The sequence below is a fragment of the Sprattus sprattus genome (assembly GCF_963457725.1).
Source record: "Sprattus sprattus genome assembly, chromosome: 15".
In the NCBI taxonomy this organism is placed as follows: domain Eukaryota; kingdom Metazoa; phylum Chordata; class Actinopteri; order Clupeiformes; family Clupeidae; genus Sprattus; species Sprattus sprattus.
Window position 1 is genome coordinate 15,548,917 of NC_137913.1, and position 19,651 is coordinate 15,568,567.

The 19,651-nt window shown below is 43.2% G+C and overlaps 1 protein-coding gene across 3 annotated transcripts; it reads left to right on the forward strand.

Moving 5' to 3' along the window:
* The first annotated feature begins 408 nt into the window (after nt 1-408).
* mapk1 (mitogen-activated protein kinase 1) lies at nt 409-17,754 on the forward strand. Of its 3 annotated transcripts, none has more exons than XM_080852889.1 (9): nt 409-773; nt 7,600-7,782; nt 8,029-8,218; nt 9,857-9,973; nt 10,883-10,997; nt 13,203-13,334; nt 13,885-13,994; nt 14,422-14,550; nt 14,782-17,754. In XM_080852889.1, the coding sequence occupies exons 1-8, from the start codon at nt 628-630 to the stop codon at nt 14,536-14,538; spliced, it is 1,110 nt and encodes a 369-aa protein (XP_080709015.1). In that variant the 5' UTR covers nt 409-627; the 3' UTR covers nt 14,539-14,550; nt 14,782-17,754. The 3 variants fall into 3 exon arrangements, with proteins under 3 accessions (XP_080709015.1, XP_080709016.1, XP_080709014.1); XM_080852890.1 differs by having other exon boundaries at nt 15,033-17,754; XM_080852888.1 differs by having other exon boundaries at nt 14,422-17,754.
* Nucleotides 17,755-19,651: the final 1,897 nt, after the last annotated feature.

Below are 19,651 nucleotides of genomic sequence, written 5' to 3' on the forward strand. Positions count from 1 at the left end.
TTCTGAATGCTGGATTTATAAAATGAAGAACATTTGACAGTTTGATTTGATTGATTCACTACAGAAGCTATACAAGAACATGCCGGAACACCTGTAAAGTATTTTTTCCGATCTACTTTTGAGTTCCATTTTAATAATAACATAATAACGGGTTGCATACCGAAATGGTAGTGTGTACATATATTAAGTAAGTATTAGCCCGTTAAGCCAGCTTTATTTAATGAATCTGTATTTTTGTGTGTATTAGAACAGTTTTGACAAACAGCTTGAAACCCAATGTATTTAACCAACACAAGCCAACTCTCGCGATATAACGGAATGTTTCTTCACTGTCCACGTGATCTCCCCCTCCCGGTTAGGTTATTTCCTGCAGCAACATTTGATGCTTGACTCCGTTGCAGTCTGAGTGGCTACACGGCATCAAGCGCAAGTGCACGTTACTCATACTGTATCGCAATATTTTAGCAACCGTTTTATGCATGCATTGCCATTTTTTCTCGGCATTGACTATATTGAGATAAGTCTGTCTTTTACATGATCTGTTTCATCCGTAGCCGAGTCTAAATTAAGATTTTGATCTTTTATTACTGAACGTTGGGAGCTATCGAAGGCAGCTCAGATTCAACAATGGCGACAGCTGCGGTATCTGGCCCTCCAGGCGGCGGACTCAGCTCCGTATCCGGGGCCGAGTTGGTCCGTGGGCAGGCCTTCGATGTCGGCCCCCGCTACAGTAACTTGTCTTACATCGGAGAAGGTGCCTACGGGATGGTCTGGTAAGTTACATCTTACGTATCCTTGATATTCTGCGGAACACTGTTAAGACTTCGTTTGTTTTAGTAAATTGACTAGTTCGGAAACTTATTTAAGGCTACGTTAGCTAAGTTGTGCTACATGTATATGTACTTCGGAGATAGTAATTTATCATGCCCAACTCTGAAACCCCTTGAAATGACAACGCTACAAGGTAGCCTCGACTTAACGTTCGCTACTGTTTACTCCGTCACCCTACCCAGTGGATAGTAAAATGGCTAGATGGAGATGTTAGTACTTGTGATGTGGCCTTCCTGCCAATTCAGGGGTGGAGTGCGAATATAAGCACCAAGTTACTTGTTGATATGTGGTCGGATGGCTCAGTTATGGGTTGCTTGATGGTAAGTAAGTAAGCCAATCTGTGGAACCATGCAGAATAGTGTACATAATCAGTCTTCTTTTCAAATTACTGTTGTAGCTAGGTCGTTTGGCGCTGTAAAGCTTTTCATAACATGCCAATTTGAGTTGATCTGTGAATCCTAACGGGCAGCCGCTGTATCCTCAACAAGTTGTTCTTCATAGTGAATTCTTGGTTGCAGAATGTCGAAATCTGCCTTCCAGTGTTGGAGCCTGTGTCATGCACGTTGTTTGCTCTCGATAACGTCGAAAACACCCAATATTGCGGTTTTTTTTTAATATATTAAGGTTCGCTACGCTTAGATTTAATTTGAAAAATCATAACACGTTACACCAATGCTAATGTACACAAGCAAAAGCTACCCTGTCATTAGGTGCATCATATCAAAAGAATGCATTATGTAATTTGGAGACAATTGTACGTAGCCTAGACATATATTATATGGTCCAGATCGTGAGAGATTTTAGAACAGTTACTGCGAAAAATAAGACAGCCGTGTAAGAGCAACAGGATGTCAGCAAGCCCTGTTCTACACCACAGTAGCGTGGGTGCCGATGCGAAAGCTGAACAGGATGCTTTGAGATGCACGCCACTGCTCATTTCTCCCCTCTCGAGTTAAAGCTATGCACGGCGCTACTTGATTTTGATTTAAAATGTATAAATGTAGGCCTACATTTAGTTCCAGAAACCATTTTTCACACTCAAGGTCAACTAGACATATTGCACTCATACAAACAATCAAGGGCTGCGACACTGGTGTATGATATATGACAGTAGGCAAAACCAAAAGAGGGGGGGGGGGGGTTAAATAGATGTGTATAGATTAGTTGAGGAATGATACTGTTGACAGCAAATTCATGTGAATAGTTGCCTTTGTGACCTGTTTATATCTCCTAGTAATATATCCGTATTGGTTATACAACTTTGCATCTCTTGATTTCCAAACATCAAAGGATATTTACCAAACCACCTGGCTGTTGCCAGTCTGACCCTCATTCTCCCATGCACTTGGAGCTTCCATCCTTCAGCTGACGATCTGCAAACCCACATTTGTTTCAATATCCTGTTAAAGAAGAAGCTGGGGAAAAAAATGCTCAGACAAGTGGAACGTGTAGCATTCTGAACAATAGGTGTAGAAGTTATCAGCTCATGACACACCATCCGTCTTTACTTAACCTGGTTGAGTGTAAGTGCTGAGATAATCCATCAGAGGGATCAGTGACTGAGGTCTGAAGTTGCACATCTGCATAAAAAAGTAGATAAAATTGGCACAAAGAGCATGTCTGCAATCGCAAGGGTGGGATTAAGAGGAAGTGAACGTTTTTTGTGAAAGAAGTGAAAGTTTTTTCTTTTTGTTTGTTTGTTTTTTGATAGTTTTTCTTGTGTAGCAATGTCGTGACTGTTGGCTAAGGGCAGAATTTTCCAAGCAGCGTCTATCCCAGGAAACATGGGTTTCAAATTGCTTTACTTAGTGTACACTCTTGGCTCCCCCAGGGAAAGATAATCCCTAAATGTGCAAAACTGGGCAACTGCTGCATTTTCCACAGTGGATCTGGTCTGTTTGGGTGAATTGGTAACAACCTCTTTGGTCACTACCTCCTTTGTGACCCTGTGAGTCCTGACGGCCACAATCCACATCATTTGCCTTTCACCCCAGACCTTACAGTGATGCAACAAGCAGAGGGAACCAGTACAGTGTTGCATCGAAAGCCACAAGTGTAGATAGAGAAACAAGACGTAGCCTGCCCATGGTAACGGTTGAGTTTTGGGTTGGGTTTTGCATCTGAGGGTTTCTTGCTGGGTAGAATGGAAACGTTTTTAAGATTGTTGTCTTCGTAAAATCCCAGAGATTTTGCCATTAATATAGAGAATGTTGACACACCTTCCCCTTGTCTAATAGTCATCCTGCCCATTTGAGCGCTAGTGGCACCTGAAGGGTACGCCTACACCTGTCGACACTACACTATAAGTAGGACATCCTTAGCTAACCATACATGTGCTTAATCTCCTGCTAGTGTCCATCTTATTATCTCGGATACAGGAATCCTAAATGCCATATCTGAAGAGCAGCACTGTGACCATTGGGTTGGTTTGCTTTGAGTGATCTTGGTTTGAGATCGCCAAATAATCCTGAAGATCTGTCATTTTCCTATTTTTGCACACACACACACACACACACACACACACACACACACACACACACACACACACACACAAAAGCAAAAGCCCACTTTGTTATTTTGCTTATAAAAATGTGTGTCTTAATTAAGAAACAATATAAACAAATAACACAAAAAAGCAACACACAAGCAAACAACTAAAGCAAATAGGCTTATACCCTACATGCTATACATTGACGTTCTGTTATTTATTCACCTGAAATTAAAAATAACATATTGCGCTCATCCTGAAGATGATTTCGTACTGTAGCCTTTTTATTTGAAATTCTTTTTTTATTTAACTTTATTTCCTTAGTCTGATAGGGTGTGGTCACAGTTAGGTAGCCTGACGGAAAAACTTGTTCTGGGACTTCAGGCTAGCAATTTTGCAAGCCCTGCTTATTGTTTTTTTTATACACAGCACTTTAAAGGCAGAATTTGTTAAGATGCTAAGTTTTCCAATGTTGCTTTGCAGACTGCGTTGAATATGATTAAATGCGCACAACATTAGCACATATGTTAGAGTTCTCTGTTCAGTAACTAGTGTGGATGTGGTGATGTGGTCATGTTTGTGATTTATCAGGCTCCCAATGTAGGACAGGTCCTGGACCATCATCTGCTATGATGAATTTGGTCATGTCTGGGTCAGGAATCATCACTTGAGTGTTGGACAAGCTGAGGTTTAAACCTGTGTAAAGTGGGAGAGTTGTTTAACCTATTCGTTTTCTTACGCATACCTTTATAAATGGTGGATACCATGGTCAGATCATGGAGACATCAGGGTCATCTAGATGGGCTGTGCCTGTTGGTGCAAATGAGGTTATCCAAATGATTTGGCTCCTAATCTAGCCAGTGGTCAAAGGCTAGTGAATAGCCTCGCTTCAGAGTATACATGGCACCAGAAAGAGTGTTGTTTGGGACAACTCGCACTCCACTCGAAACAGAATGTCCTTATCAGCACAATCACCAGCTCAGGATAAGGAGAGAGCACATTGAACTCCGGGAGACAATGGCCGCCTTGTTATGTTGCGCCCATTAGCCTATGGCTTATCCTACCTTCCCTTTTAACATGTATGAAACCTGTTGACTGACTGGAGCGGGAAAGCATTGACTGCCATATGCAGGTATAAGCAAATGAGAAATGATGTGAAGTTTCAGGGTTTAAACTGTCAGTTGAGGAACATTAAGGAAATGGAAGACTTGGCCCCTTTTTCTGGGTACGGGTATCACAATTGTGCTAGGAGCAAATTAACTTGTCTAACAAGTCAATTTAATCCACATAATAATAATACAATGGAAATAAAACTGTAATTGGTCAAACAACCCAAAATGGCCTTAATGAATTCTACATTTAACTTGGTAAAAAAAATGCTTTGCCTATTGTACTTTCAAGTTTCATATAGACCATGCAGATTTGCCAGTGTACAAACCTATATTTTGCTAATATTCTGTTCTGACATAGACACGATGACTGGATACACACAAAGCAGCTTTGACTATCTGCTAATTTGCCAGACAAATATATATAGCCGTGCACTGCTTTTGTTAACCAAATTATTTAGTCTGTAAACATACTTCAGTTCTGTTATGCTTGAGTGTCAAACAAATTTGTGATAAATATTTTCTGACATTTTGTCTCCTGAGGCTTTTTGTTGCCTTTTTTAGTTTGTTTTGGTTTTTAATACACCCTACTTACTTTTTGAGGATGATCTTTATCTGAGGTAAATGTTGGCTGCTTTTATGAGAAAGGTTCCCTCAGAACGCTGGCTGGCTCACTTTGAAGTGGCCTACATCAAATGCCAGACAGCAATGTAGGCTTTCAAGGCTGCTGGTGGTCACAGACAGGAAACATTTGGGAGTGGAGTCTGATTCTGACAGGGTGAAGGCCAGCACACTGACGCAGTCAATGCCCCCACCCAAACCTCCATTCCTCTTCCTCCTGGTGAGAAAACTGATGTCATGGCAGTTTTGGCAGAGTGTCGGGACACACTTTGGTTCTGCTGGCATTAAAGCAAAGGGGAGTGTTCATACAGCTCTTATTAAACCCGGCTACCCAGTTCAGTCCCTGACCTCCGCTCTGGTGACCCTGTCCCCAGCACCACTTCTCGCATGCCACCGGTACTCGCGCTCTGTCCAGGGTCTGCTGCCCTGCCAAACTCTGCCCCAATGGCAGTCACCAAGGCAACCTGTCCATGGCTGACGTCAGTGGCCCCACACTCGACTCAATCTGGTTGTGATGGCGAGGAAGAGCTCTGAGGTGTGTGTTTGTGTGTGTGTGTATGAGAGAGTAGTACTATTGCTAAAGCAGTCATTGCCATATGCTGTGTGTGTAGGTTGGTTTAGGTGTAAATATGTAAGTGTAAAGTTACCTCATGAGTTGGATATGGAGCAGTGCTTTGTTGTGAGGAGGAGTGTGTTAATGCGTGTTCAGAAGGTACTTTCACTACAGCAGTCAGCATTGCCACGCATTTGCATTGTTTGAGGCTTTAACCAGTACAGTCACCTGACCTCATAAGTGGATGTCCTCCCATGGGAGGCTCCTTTGGCGCAGTTGCTTTGTTTTTTTCTCTCGTGGATCGTGATTGAAACCACTGTCTCTAGAGTACAGGTATCGTCGCAAAGACAGGAATCGTAATGTGATCATATTAGTCACCAGGAAATGGCAAACTGATGCCCTGATACTATAGCAATCTGTGCCGAACTATTCAAGCTGAGTCATCTAACTTCATTATCTGGTGTCTTTCTCTCTCTCTCTCTCTCCATCCATCCCTTTTGAAAACAAGTGAGCAGTGTGCATTTGTACCATCCTGTTGGCAGAGCCAGGCACATTGCCATCCTCTCCTCTTCTCTCCTCCGTTGCCCAAATGATTGGCACTCGCTCCATGGCTTCTTTAAGCTTCCAGCGCCTCTCCCCTTGACAAAGGTGTCTTAACAGTCCCCAACTTTTCATCTCTGCGCTCGTGTAGGGCAGTGAGGTTAGCAAGCTCTTTCCACCACAGTTTCATCCTAGACTCCATTATGTGCCAGTTTTCATTGGATCGTCGAAGTAGCTTGTTTTTTCCCTCATCCCCCAGTCTTTCTCTGACTTAATGCCTTGTTTGCGTAAGGGCATTGCAGAGAAGGGAAAACTGTATTTCTAGCGGTATGAAAATACAAGTGTTCTTATTTTTGTTCACCTTTTTTTTCAGTGTGTTCTTGTGCTTGCGCTGCCTCAAGGGTATCAGAGATTGTCAGCGCGCTCGCTCTGTAGAAGCTCAATCATGGCAGTGCGAGCGCCTTCCTCTACTCACTTGGCCAGGTCGTCATGGCAACAGCCTGTTGCATAACCAGCCTTGCTTGCCGCAATATATGTAAAGTCTTGTAGTCCGTCTCCGTGGAAACAATCTCTCTCTCTCTCTCTCTCTCTCTCTCTCCCCCCCCTTACACAAACACACACACACACATCAGTGTTTGTTTGATGTTCTCCATGTTCACTGGACAACATCTCTTAACTGACCTCCGTCATTAATCCAGCACTTGGTTTACAAAGTCCTTGGAATGCTGAAAATCTCACACGGGTCCGTGCGTGCGCTTTGACAACATTAGTCCCCCCTCCAACAACTCCCTCACCTCCAAAATGCCAAATAAACAGTCTCCACTGCACTGGCGGTACCTTGACCGGTGCGTTAGTTACATTGCTAATAACAGCGCTAGCAGAACCCATTCTGCGGTGGGATTTCATAACCGCCTGCTCTCGGGTGGTGGTCCTCTCTCTTGGCACCTGGCCTGTGCAAGAGCGCGCTGGAGCTGGCAAAGCTTGACGCTCGAGCCGCAGGCTAGAGAACGCCGTCCGCCCCCACACTCCATCAAGAGGGATAGAGATGGTGTGTGTGTGTGTGTGTCTGTGTGTGGAGGGTGAGTGTGTGTGTCTGTGTGTGTGTGTGGAGGGGGCTGTAGAGAAGATAAGAGACTGAAGGTCAGCGGTTGGTTTGCTGTTCGTGTGACTGACACACTTTGAGCAGTATTTGCTGTCAAGATCAGAGCAGGTCCATGTAACTTGCTCTGTACCCTCTTGTCTTTTCTGAGATGCTCCAGTGTACAAAACTGTGCAAGCTTGTGTGTTTCCTTCTGCTTTTAGAAAAACACAGCAAGGCCTTTACTTTCTCAGTGTCATTTGTAAAGCAGTGTCGTCGTCGTCTGTTGTCAATCCTCACCTGCTTAAGTAGGGTGTGTCAAAATGGCAAACGCTAGCTAACATGCATCTCTTTCTCTCCCCCCCACCACCCCACACAGCTCTGCATACTGCCGGGAGAACAAGGTGCGAGTGGCCATCAAGAAGATCAGCCCCTTCGAGCACCAGACCTACTGCCAACGCACCCTCCGCGAGATCAAGATCCTGCTGCGCTTCAAACATGAGAACATCATTGGCATCAACGACATCATCCGAGCACCCACCATCGACACGATGAAAGATGTGTATCCTTTTGACGATGATTGATTAAATCGTTCAATTTTAAGTCGATGATTCCCAAGGGGGCAACGCTTGCACACACAGCACCACACAAACTTTAATTATCATGCTTTTCTTTCATAAGCATCTTGATAGATAGCACATTACATTACTTATACATTCATGTATAATCTGTATTAAAATAAGTATAAAGTATGAATTATTTAAGAGCTACTTATGTAGTGATGACCTCCTTGATGAGGACGTCCCAGCTACATCGTACAAGATCTGATGGAGACGGACCTGTACAAGCTGCTGAAGACCCAACACCTGAGCAACGACCACATTTGCTACTTCCTGTACCAGATCCTCCGAGGGCTCAAGTACATCCACTCCGCCAACGTGCTCCACCGCGACCTTAAACCCTCCAACCTTCTCCTCAACACTACCTGCGATCTGAAGGTATGCTGTTATGGGGGGAACACAAAGGGGTACTGACTGGAAGAAGATGGCCAGTTGGGAGATGTTGGTGGAGCTGATGTGCTGATGTTGAGCTTTAGAACATCTTTAGAAGATCTTCTTGAACCACTTGACCAGTCTCTGGTGTCAGTTGTTCTCAACCTTTTTCGACGAATTGACAGCAGCATGGTTGCAGTAGAGCAGAGCACTAAACTATTGGACTGAGCAGAGCAGAATGGCTTCAAGGTTGCATACAGCTCTAAGCCATCTCTGGCAGCACATGCACGGATGGGACAGGCATGTGTTTTAAGACCTTGGAAGGAAGTGGCTTTTGCTTTGTGTATGCAGCGTATTTCAGCATTGTGTTGGAATGGCTATACGTGCGGCACTGCTTGATGGCAACATCTCTTTCTGAAGAATTGTGTTCCTTCTTTCTATCAAAGGTGCAGCTGCAGTAGTTATTGAGAATAATGTGACTGCTGAAATTAAACGAATTCCATTATATAAATTGTGCTTAGTATGAGGTCCTGGTTGAGTGAGTGAGTTTTAAACCCACTGAGATGTGGATTGCATAAATGGGCATTAAAATCTAACTTTAGCATTAAGCCCCTGGCCTTGGGGATCCTGGCCCCACCATTTGAGCTTCAAGAGCGCTGCTCTTACACAACCTGTTTACAATCAATGTATTTTATAACCTGGACTGAAGAAGTAGGGCGCTTTCAGCAACGTCACTGGCTGCTTGAGCGAAGTTCTCCAAACCTGCTTTTTAGTCACAAAATGCATGTATGGATGGGTGGGTTGATGGATGCTTCTTCTTAATGAAAGATAAGTCCATGACTCCTTTGGGTTAGGCTTTTCTGTGTGGCTGCCATGATGAGAGCTGGTTAAATGCTCTAAACGTATAGGAAAGGTGCTTCCATGCTTCCTTTCGTATCTTCTACTAGCCTAGGGTACACTGGTACACTTTACAAAAGGAAAGGAGATAATACCGCCCCACAATACCTTGCCGCAGCAGCAACAATAAGATCAGACCCCATAATCTGTTGTTATCCAGAGCTATTAGTTTCCTTGCAATTGCTGACTTTGGTCTTTATTATGTATTTCTATAACAAAGGAGAGTGCAGATGTGCGCACACTGCTTAGCCTACGTAACATTTGCAGTCACACACAGCAGTGATTCTGATGGCATAAGTGTGTGTGTTTGTATCATCTGAGAACTGCCACTTCACCATCTGATTAAACCTCAGCATTTTTCAGGGGAGATTTTGTGTGGTTAGAATTGCAGCACTGTTTTTTTTAATTGCATTCGCAAAAGTACAAGGAAGCCACTGAAGGGCAGTGCGGGAGACGAACGTATCATATGAGTTTTTGAGGTTGACCCTTCCTCTCGTTACCTTTGAGGTAACACCACTCCCATGTGATGGTTGGTTAGTTGCTAAATTCAAACACAGATTATGATGGGGTCATACCAAAACCAAAAACATTATTAAGGCTTGCATCTTGTGATATCATCGCATTTGTCATCACACTGACTTCATATGTACGAGGATGTCTAGAAGAAGCCTTGATTATAGTATGTATCGTTCTGTGGCTCCTGTTGCTGATTGGTTGTTGATTGACAGCTGCTCTGTGTGTTTAAAGATCTGTGACTTTGGATTGGCCCGCGTGGCAGACCCGGACCACGACCACACTGGCTTTCTGACGGAGTACGTGGCCACGCGCTGGTATCGGGCACCCGAGATCATGCTCAACTCAAAGGTGAGCCCCATGCATCAACACACACACACACACACACACACACACACACACACACACACTCTCCCTCATGACTGCTCAGACAGGCTCGCTCACATGCAGACACTTGCAGGAGTCCGCATGAATGCACACACACACACACACACACACACAAACACACAAACACACACTCTACTCTGACACACTTCCATCGTGACGCTCAAACACGCGTTGGCGGTTGCCAACACACTCGTCTGGTTGGGAGGAGTGCTCTGTGGCGCCACGTTCCCCTTGTGAAAAGCAGCTGATAGATTGTGAGGGATGGCGGTGCCGGCGGCCCCCTAGGGAACCAGATCAATGCATAACTGATTTTTGCCTTAGGCAGCACACAGTATAATTACAGAGCTTTTATTTACAGCCTTGAGTTATGAAAAAAAAGGCAACACAAAAACAGTCTGGCTTTAAGCTAATCAGTGTGGATTAGAAACACACACCCACACACACACACACACACACACACACTCACACACACTGTTAGGCTGGGATCACTCTACCTAGGTTTGGGTCTCTAAAAACCCTTCAGTCTCTGAAAAGGACCCGAAAGTGGGTTGAAATGGCAAGGGATCAATGTGGAGTTGCTGCTGGTGCACTGGAGCATTCCTGTAATCTGGTCAGCACTTTGCCTCAGAAAATGAGTGTTGACTCATCGTGGACTGTTTGGTGTCCCACTTTCCTCTGACATTTTTGGTATGCTTGCTCTTTCACTCCTTCACTAACACACAAATATGCACACACACACACACACACACACATACGCATACGCATTCACACACACAATGAGCCTGTATATAGAAAGGGTTCAGAGCGCTGCCAAGTCTTTTTTAATTTATTTATTTTATTTGTGACTCATTCGTACTCTCTCGTTCTTTGCAGGGCTACACTAAATCCATTGACATCTGGTCCGTGGGTTGCATCCTGGCTGAGATGTTGTCCAACCGGCCCATTTTCCCTGGGAAGCACTACCTGGATCAGCTCAACCACATCCTAGGTAGAAATCCTTTCCGTTCTCTTTGTGGCATTGTTTGTCCTGTCTTATGCACAAAAAAAAAAAAAAAAAGCGTTGCTAAACATGGCGCCCAGGTCACTGGTCCACTCAAGATGAACGATGGAGGCAAGCACTAACGTTCGTTTACCAAAGGAGAAAATACCAATAATCGGTCGACCCTGTTTATCTGCCAGGGAGATTGCATCTTGCTCTTCCGACAGCACCAGTGAAAGCAATCGGATGCAGATTTGTTGTGCCCTAACAGCTGACTTCCCGTGCGTGTGTGTGTGCGTGTGTGTTTGTGACGCTGCTCGACTGCCGTTCGACATTGAGCTCATAAATCTGCATAAAACGGCAGCTGTAGTCAGGCAACAGGAAAAGAAAAGGCACACAGATTTGTCAAATGCAGATTTGAAAAGTATCTATTTTTGCCCTGCCTTCGGAGCTTCAAAAGAGGTTTTATTTTTAAACATTCTTGGAGGTTGTGGTATTGATATGTCATTATACAAAATGTTAAACCTCTTGTCTGACTCCTTTTGAGAGAGGACGTTCTTTTGTGATTGATTTCTATAAGCACTGTGCATCTCATTCTCATTCACTGTGCGTCTTATCTTACGTGCAATTTTAAAACCCTAAAAGTAGTAGATGTAAACTTGTTGTGCAGTACTACAAAAGTCTAATGAATATCTTTTTTGTATCCAGTATTATGTATATATATATATATGCTAGTTGTTAGTTTAATACATTGACTATGATTTCATATTTATTTCTCTTAAAGCTCTCTCAAGGTTAGCACTGGCACTTTTTGAACACACATATTTGATTAGCTAAATAAATCAGAATGCACGTGGGATAGGGTGGGTGTGGCATAGATTTGTTATTCTTTCTAAAACTATAATCTTTACACAAGTTTATGCAATTTCTATTGTATGGCGAACGAATAATAAAAGAAAATGGTTGGTCAACAAGTAACAAGCAAGCTTCTGTTCGATGTATTGACCACAGTTTTCAGCTACTGCAAATGTATGAGTAATCCATACCAAACAACAATTGTTTAATCTCATGTTGTGTGGAGTACAGTCATTTGAAACAGGGTTTTATGACTACAGTTACCCTGTAGAGCTCTTCAGGCATTTCTAGTAGTATTTTGAGTAACCGCTTAAAATAATTCCAGTCATAGTATGTACATATCTCTCCTGGTTAAATAAAGGTTATAATAATAATAATAATGACCTGATTAGAGATATATGAGCCCCAAGGTTCAGCAATTCCCATCATTCAGCTCCTAATTTAAAGTGACTCTTCATTTCCTGGGGCAAGTGAGCTGTTTCACATCAATTCAATCAAACGACCATCACAGATGTGGATGAAATGAGGATCGTGTCATTCATTATGTCGTTTCTCAGCTCATTTCAGATATCAATCTGGCAATTAAACAACTTTCTCTAGGCACTTTTATTTCTGATGTCTTGGCTATTTCCTTGCATTGTTACCTAGCTTTCAACTTGCTTTGGATAAAAGCGTCGGCTAAATGACTAAATATGAATGTAATTTAAAAAATGTAAGTTGCCTACAGTTTGATGCCATACTGATAATTGCAACTCTACAATGAATGCTTTTTTTTCTCCTTACTGTCACGGATGTCTCATGTTTCTCGTAAAGAATGCCAAGATGCATGTGCCATATGAAGTTTAAACTGTAACTACTGCTGTGAACAGGTTCCGTCTCTCTCTCCCCCTCCTGGGGTGGGGGTCCTCCTGGTCCTTGCTATGTTTGCGCTCCCTGGGCCGTTCCAGCCGTCGTGCTGAGCAGCAGATGTTTCCCTAATGATAAACCACGTCATTTCCTTATTTAGATCCCTTCTTTATCATTACCCCATAGGAGCCGGCCATCGCCACACTCCCATCTCGCCCTCTCAGCCACGTTATCGCAAGGAAACGCACTGTTTGCCTTGCACTTGAAAGCCTCACAGGCGGGTGTGTTTTAATGGCTGGTTTCGGGGCTAATCATAGACTGCCAAAGGCCTGTGTGTTAGCTTTGCAAAGTCCCTATTAAGAATGAGCCTTCAAGTGGATTTCCCTTTTTTTTTCTTTTCTTTGAGAAGTAAAGACGGTGAAGTAGCTGTGCAGGGGTGAGTGAGGTTGTTAAAGCATGTGATGGGAAGGTGAGGCACGTGGCGTTTACCTGTGACTGTCTTGCCACCCCCAGGAATCTTGGGCTCTCCAACCCAGGAGGACCTCAACTGCATCATCAACATCAAGGCCAGGAACTACCTGCTGTCCCTCCCCCTGCGCTGCAAGGTGCCCTGGAACCGCCTCTTCCCCAATGCCGACCCCAAAGGTCAGAGGTCATCTTAGTCACTTCCTGTTTGCCCTCAACACTCCTCTGACAGTTGACGTATCAGTTGACATTTTTCTTTTATATTAGAAGTGCTCAGTTTAGAGGGACCTTAGGCTGCTAGCATTTTATTGAATATAAAAATTCATACTTTTAAGAGGACCTCTAATGCTTATTTTCAATGTTCATCATTTGTTTTTGGGGTCTACTAGAACAGCTTTACATGCTTCAATGTTCCAAAAACACATTATTATTATTATTCTCATACTGAACATCTCATCTCTGAGAACATTCATCTGTCTGAAATGCTTTGTCCAAGATTGCGTCATCAATAAACGGAGGCAAAGGCTGGAATTCTTACAAGGCGTAACGGGTTGCTATACAACACACTAAAATAAAGGGGGGGGAAATGGAAAAGCATAATAGGTCCTCTTTAAGACAGAGAGCAGCTGATGTTATTGTACAGCGCACCCAGTGCAGAACTGTGCTAAAAGATAGAGATAGAGATAGAGAGAGAGAGATTCATTAAATAACATCATTGTTTTACTTGCAGCCCTGGACCTGTTGGATAAGATGCTGACTTTCAACCCCCACAAGCGGATTGAGGTGGAGGAGGCTCTGGCACACCCTTACCTGGAGCAGTATTACGACCCTACAGATGAGGTGAGCAACAGACACGTAGTCAATCACTCCAGTTAGTTAGACTGGGCAGCATGGAGTATAGGCAAGTCTACAGATTGAATTCCTTGTTCTATGTACTTTGCTACAGCTACAATAGCAGTGGATGGTTGAATAGAAGGTTGAATGTATTGGCTTATGTAACTGTGATGGGTTGCTCATAAGCAGGGGGTTTAGTGTTCATGAAGGTTGTTTTGCAGGTCAAGGTGTTGAAGAATGCCTCTGATGCCTAGCGCATACCATAGCCCCTGTGTATGTGCCTCTCAGTTCTCAGTGACACGTGAAATGTGTGCAGTGAACCGACTACTGGAATGCCTGCTGTAGCAAACCCAACTGACATAGCTGTTAATCAAATGCTCTGATTCTTGAACTGTTGTCTGTTGTCTGTCTCTCTGGTGGTGTTCACCTGTAGCCTGTAGCCGAAGCGCCCTTTAAGTTTGAGATGGAGCTGGATGACTTACCCAAAGAGACACTGAAGGACCTGATCTTCAAGGAGACAGCTCGTTTCCAGCCCGGTTTCAGGCCCTAAAGTCCCCCACAGGTAACCCACAACCCACAGCACACCCAGTGCAACAATAGCAATTCAGTGTACAAAATCAACAGTTTTCAAGTACTGTCCTATCATTGCAACAACATTTTAAACTAAGTATGCCTATGATTAAGGTGTTGCTTCTTAATATGAATTAATTCTTTAATAATGTAAATCAAATTAATTGTGAGTTTGTTAAAGAGACTGTGAGGAACTAACAAGGGTGTCCTTCCCTTGTTGCAGATGTGGTGAGCCTGACTGGCTGTGGCTGCTTTCTGCCAGCATCTTCTCCACTGTGTGCTGTTGATTTTTGTTTTTTATTTCTTTTTCTTTTAAACGTCTGTGGCAAAGCCTGTCCTCACACTCCTGTCTGTCCATGTCTCAGGAACAGCGTCAGAAATATCCCATTGCTCCCCTTCCTCACTCTAGCTTCTTCTTCTTTTTTTTCCTTCTTCTTTCTCTTTCCTCTATGAACCTCTCTGCTTTCTTTGTAGTCTAACTTTTCCTCCCCCCCCCCCCCCCCCCCCCCTTTCGTCTGTCGCATTCCTTCCACTCTCGTGTCGGGAGCGGATGCCCTGGTGGAGGACTGGAAGCGTTGGGACACGACGTGTGACTGAAGCCAAGCTGACCAGCGTTGTGTATCAGTGTGAAATTAGGACTGAAATACCAATCATGTAGAGCCAGGCTCTTCTGTCCTGCATTTCAGTTAAAAAGAAAAGGTACTGTATTGTGATTGTGAAACAGTTTTGCTCTCGTCAATAATTTTTTATTTTAATTTTTTTTTAAATAGAGCTACTGTTCTGATAACGTTTAATTTTACAGTTTTCCTAAAGCCGTTTTTTTTTTTCTTCTCTCTGTTTCTCTCTACCGAGGCCAAACTTATGATCAGGGAGAGATTAGAGCTCAGAGATCTTATCACATGAGATGTATGCAGTGGTCTGATGCTCATTTACAGGGTGCATGTAACATGCGCTCTATGCACTTTTCTGGGGGGGGAAAAACAAACAATCTGCCGTTTTGTCAAGGCTCCATTCCTGGGCTGGTTAAGTGCCTCAGCCCAAACCTCCCCTCCTCACCCCACCCCACCCCACCCCCTTCTGCACACACCCTTTGAAGCGAAGTTTGGTACAGACGAGTAACGTGGTCACGGAAGCATCATGCCATAAGAGTGCTGGGACTATAAGGTGGCACTGCCATATTTTTCTGACCACATCCGCCTCGCCGGAGGCCGTCTGTGAAGCGGGCCGTGGCTCAGGCAGGCCGGCATCGTGCGTTGGTAAACCTCAGGCATAGGTCCTCAACATCTTCACCCAGGCACAGGCCCCTCAGCAGGGGTACTATACAATAGGGCTACAGCCAACAGCTTTCTGTGGAGAGGCTTTGGGTTTGCGTAGTCAAAACATATCCACATTCAACATGCTGAGGGGAATAGCTGTAGTAGTGCTACAATCAACGTAACGAGGGAACGCTTTTGTTACTTTTAAAAAAAGTACGGTGCCTCCTTTCCTCCTAGCCTTGCGTCTCTTTCTCTCTTGCTTTCTCTCTCTCTCTATCTCTCTCTCAAGCTCATTCCCTTCGCCTTGTTACAAACAAGACTGTGCCCTTGCATGACTGTTAAAAGCTTTCTATACAAAGACTATGTAAGTGCCACATGACTTGGAGTTCCACCTGGGAACCGCCAGGCTTTTGTTATTCTATCTTTCGTGGTCTCACAGGTCCCATTTAGAAAAGTATAGAAACTTTTTTTTTTTTTTTCTTTCTTTTCTTTTTTTTTTTTTCTTTTCCTCAAAGTAGTTTTTTGCGTACTTTACAATTGAGTTGAGCCTGTTAACAGAAGACATAGGTCATATTCCATGCAGAAAATGAACAAAGAAAGTTTGCTGAGAGAGCAAGTAAACCCCTGTGTAAATGCCCTGATAGTGTGAGGATTCTTCACAGGAGAAAAATTGTCAACGAAGGCCTTGACTGAAGATCAACATATAATAATGCATGGGATGACACAGGTGGATTTATGTATATAGCTATATCATGTAACAAGGCACTGAGGTAAGGGACAAAAAAAACATGAACACAGAAACTTGACCTAAAAGCTGATGCATCAAGAACATTTCAGCCAAGTCCTGCCTGACCTCACCGGCATGGTTAAGTAAAGAACTCTCCTATGGTTGCGATTGGCTGCTTTTTTACATTGCGGCTCTTGTGTGGCTTCACTCTTGATGCCTCACTGGCGTAAACCTGCCAGTAATCATGTGTTCAGTGGGTGGGTGGCTTAACCCTAACGGAAATCACAATTCAGTGGGTCATCCTCACATGTGTTAATATCTAGTCTCATGTTCCTCAGTACCTGGTGGCCCTGGTGGCAGGCAGTGGAAGTGCCAACCTCTGCCCGGGGCACTTTTTTGTTTTTTCTGAAACACTGCAAAATCCTGTAAGATAGCTTCTGCTGACATCTATGTGCAACCTGTCTCTTTTTTGTGCCTTTTATTCGTCATGAATAACCAGATTTATTGTGCAGCTCTTTGTTCATGGTATCTATTTTTTGTTTTGTTTGTTTTTTGAGGATTAGTTGTGATTTTGTTTTCTTTTTCAAGTATATTCTTTAAATGTATATATTTAAAGTATAAACAAACAACAAACAAAAATAATAACTCTTAATCCTCATGACTATTTTCATTTTAAATCCTATTGCCAGCGAATTGTGATTGTGATTCTGTTTAAAAAAAGTGAAGATTTTTACTTCTGCCCCCCCCCCCCCCCCCCTTTCTAGACCTGCTTTCTTGGTTTGGATGTTTTGTGCACACTTTTTTTTACTGTCAAATGAATGTCATGTTTCTATTGAATATTAATCCTGTTCAAAGGTTGTTTCCGTATATTAAATTACTCTTCTGTAAGTATGTTCAGATCAGTAGATCTTTTATTGTAAGTGTTTACTTACAGGCTGAGTCCCTTTTGAATTTGTCTATGGATGTGCATTTGGGTTTTTGTGTAAGCACTGGGGTCGGGTGGGGGGGGGGGGGGGGGTGGTTTTAAAAGTGATTAAAAGATTAAACATAATAGATTAACTAAAGTGCTATATCACATGAAGGAATTACCTTACAGAAGATTCCTCTTTGCTTCTGATGAAGATTTGCCATATTGAATTACAGATATTGATTTATTTTGCAACTTTGTCAAATCATGTAACCTAGTAACGGCAGAATAAAAAAATAAACACTATCCTGTACTTTTCTGTGGTCTCTCAGCTGAAGGCAGATGCTCCTGGTCTCGGATGCTCAGTGGACTAAGTGTATAACACACAGGCTTTCAAAGCACTCGGTTGGCAAGGCAACAGCGGAGCTCTTGTCTTCAGGCTGCCGGTTGGCTGAATAAGGGTAGTGGGAACGATAAGGCGAGAAGGACGATGAGGTTCAAAGAAGGGGAAAATGTCGCTTAAAACCAATTTGCCTGTTAGGTCTATAAGGCGACTATGGACATGTTACCATGGAAGCATGTGGTCCTTGACAACTGATGGCAACATCCTGAGAGCTTGTTAAGACCTCGTCATAGAGGGGTGGGCATTGGTGTATGTACAAGCCCATTGTTTTGCTTGTCACATTCATGAGTTACCAAATGTCTGATCAGGGTACTATTCGGCGTCACTCGCTAAGCGGTTTAGCGAGCTAAACTCGAGGCTAAAAAAAGACAACACCACTTTAGCGGATTCGGCGAACCAACTTTTGCTCAATTTCCATGGTAATTAATCGCTTAGCCTTAGCCTGCTCCAGGGCAGGCTAAGCAAAGTTTAGCTGGCTAAACTTGCCATACCCACGCCAAAAGGAGGGATCCCATTGACAAGGAGTCAGTTTGATTAGCGTAGGAAGAGTTCTTTGCGATCGCCAAGAAGATCCATTTTTCCATAATGATGAGTTCTTGTATGAGCGCTACCGATCCACCCGACAAGGAATAATTAATTTAGAAGACCTTCTCGAGTCATTTATTGCATAGGCTACACCACCGTCAAACATTGAATGTCATCACTTTCTTGCCAGTGGTAGCCTTCATTTTTGTAATGTCGGCGATGCGGAGAACAAAGCACTCATTATTATATGACAGTGGTATATAGTACAGTTGAGACATACAGTTGATAAACCCGAAATAACTTTCATGTAAACGTTAGTATTCATGTGCAAACTAAAAATCACGTCTCAGGCTGCTTGAGACGTGATTTTTAGTTTGCACATGAATAGGCTACTAACGTTTTCTTTGATCCCAGGAAATTTGAGCACATAACCCAAATAGATATTGGCTAAAGTTGTTTTACCTACTTTAACTTACATCATTGCAAACGTTTAGTTTTGGAAACGTGTCTAGTGTTTGTGCGGTAGTGAATGGTGGTGGAGGTGGGTGCATGATAAGAAGAGAGAAATAGACACAATTTCTTTCCATTGCTTAAATGTATTGAATCTCTTATTAATACATTCACATTTAGTCATTTAGCAGACGGTTTTATTCCAAGCGATTTTAAACTACAATTCTTACGAGGGTGAGAGGAGTCGAACCAGTGATCTGTAGCATGCAAGCCAGACGCTTAACCCGCTGCACCATAGTACCATATCGTGTAGAGAGAAGATGTCACGTATTATACCTCTTATAGACAGTTTCTTATATTGCTGTGGTAGCCACGGGAGTGTTGAATTTTGACATGATTATGGTCTTGAATTCTTCATAACGCGTTCATGATCATATCCTGCGTTATCGGAGAAAAAAAATAGTCTTTTTCTTTGAGTTTAGACCATTATACCTTTAAAAAAAATCATGGTTTTGGGGATCGACCTTTCTTGCCTTTTGAAGCAAGACGTGCACGCGCAATTTAGCTGACGAGATAAATTAACTTGAGGTTAAAATAAATTAGCGCCCGTCGCCAGACCGGTTTGGCCTGTTCTCATTTAGCGAGCTAGTTAATCTCCAGTTGCGAGCTAAATTAATTATCTTAGCTTCAGTCGTACGCCGAACAGGGCCCAGGTGTAAAACTGAGATGGCAATAATGGCTTTGAGGCCATTCCAAACAAAGCAATACTCGTGTGTGTCAAAAGGTCCACCAGGTGAAGAGTATAGTTCTAGAGGTGGGATATTG

What these genes read in the sequence shown, in the direction of transcription:
- mapk1 (XM_080852888.1), top strand. Translation starts at nt 628, where the DNA reads ATGGCGACAGCTGCGGTATCTGGCCCTCCAGGCGGCGGACTCAGCTCC. An exon ending in AGATCATGCTCAACTCAAAG is followed by an intron (nt 9,974 to 10,882) that starts GTGAGCCCCATG and finishes CGTTCTTTGCAG; the next exon opens with GGCTACACTAAATCCATTGA. An exon ending in ATTACGACCCTACAGATGAG is followed by an intron (nt 13,995 to 14,421) that starts GTGAGCAACAGA and finishes GTTCACCTGTAG; the next exon opens with CCTGTAGCCGAAGCGCCCTT.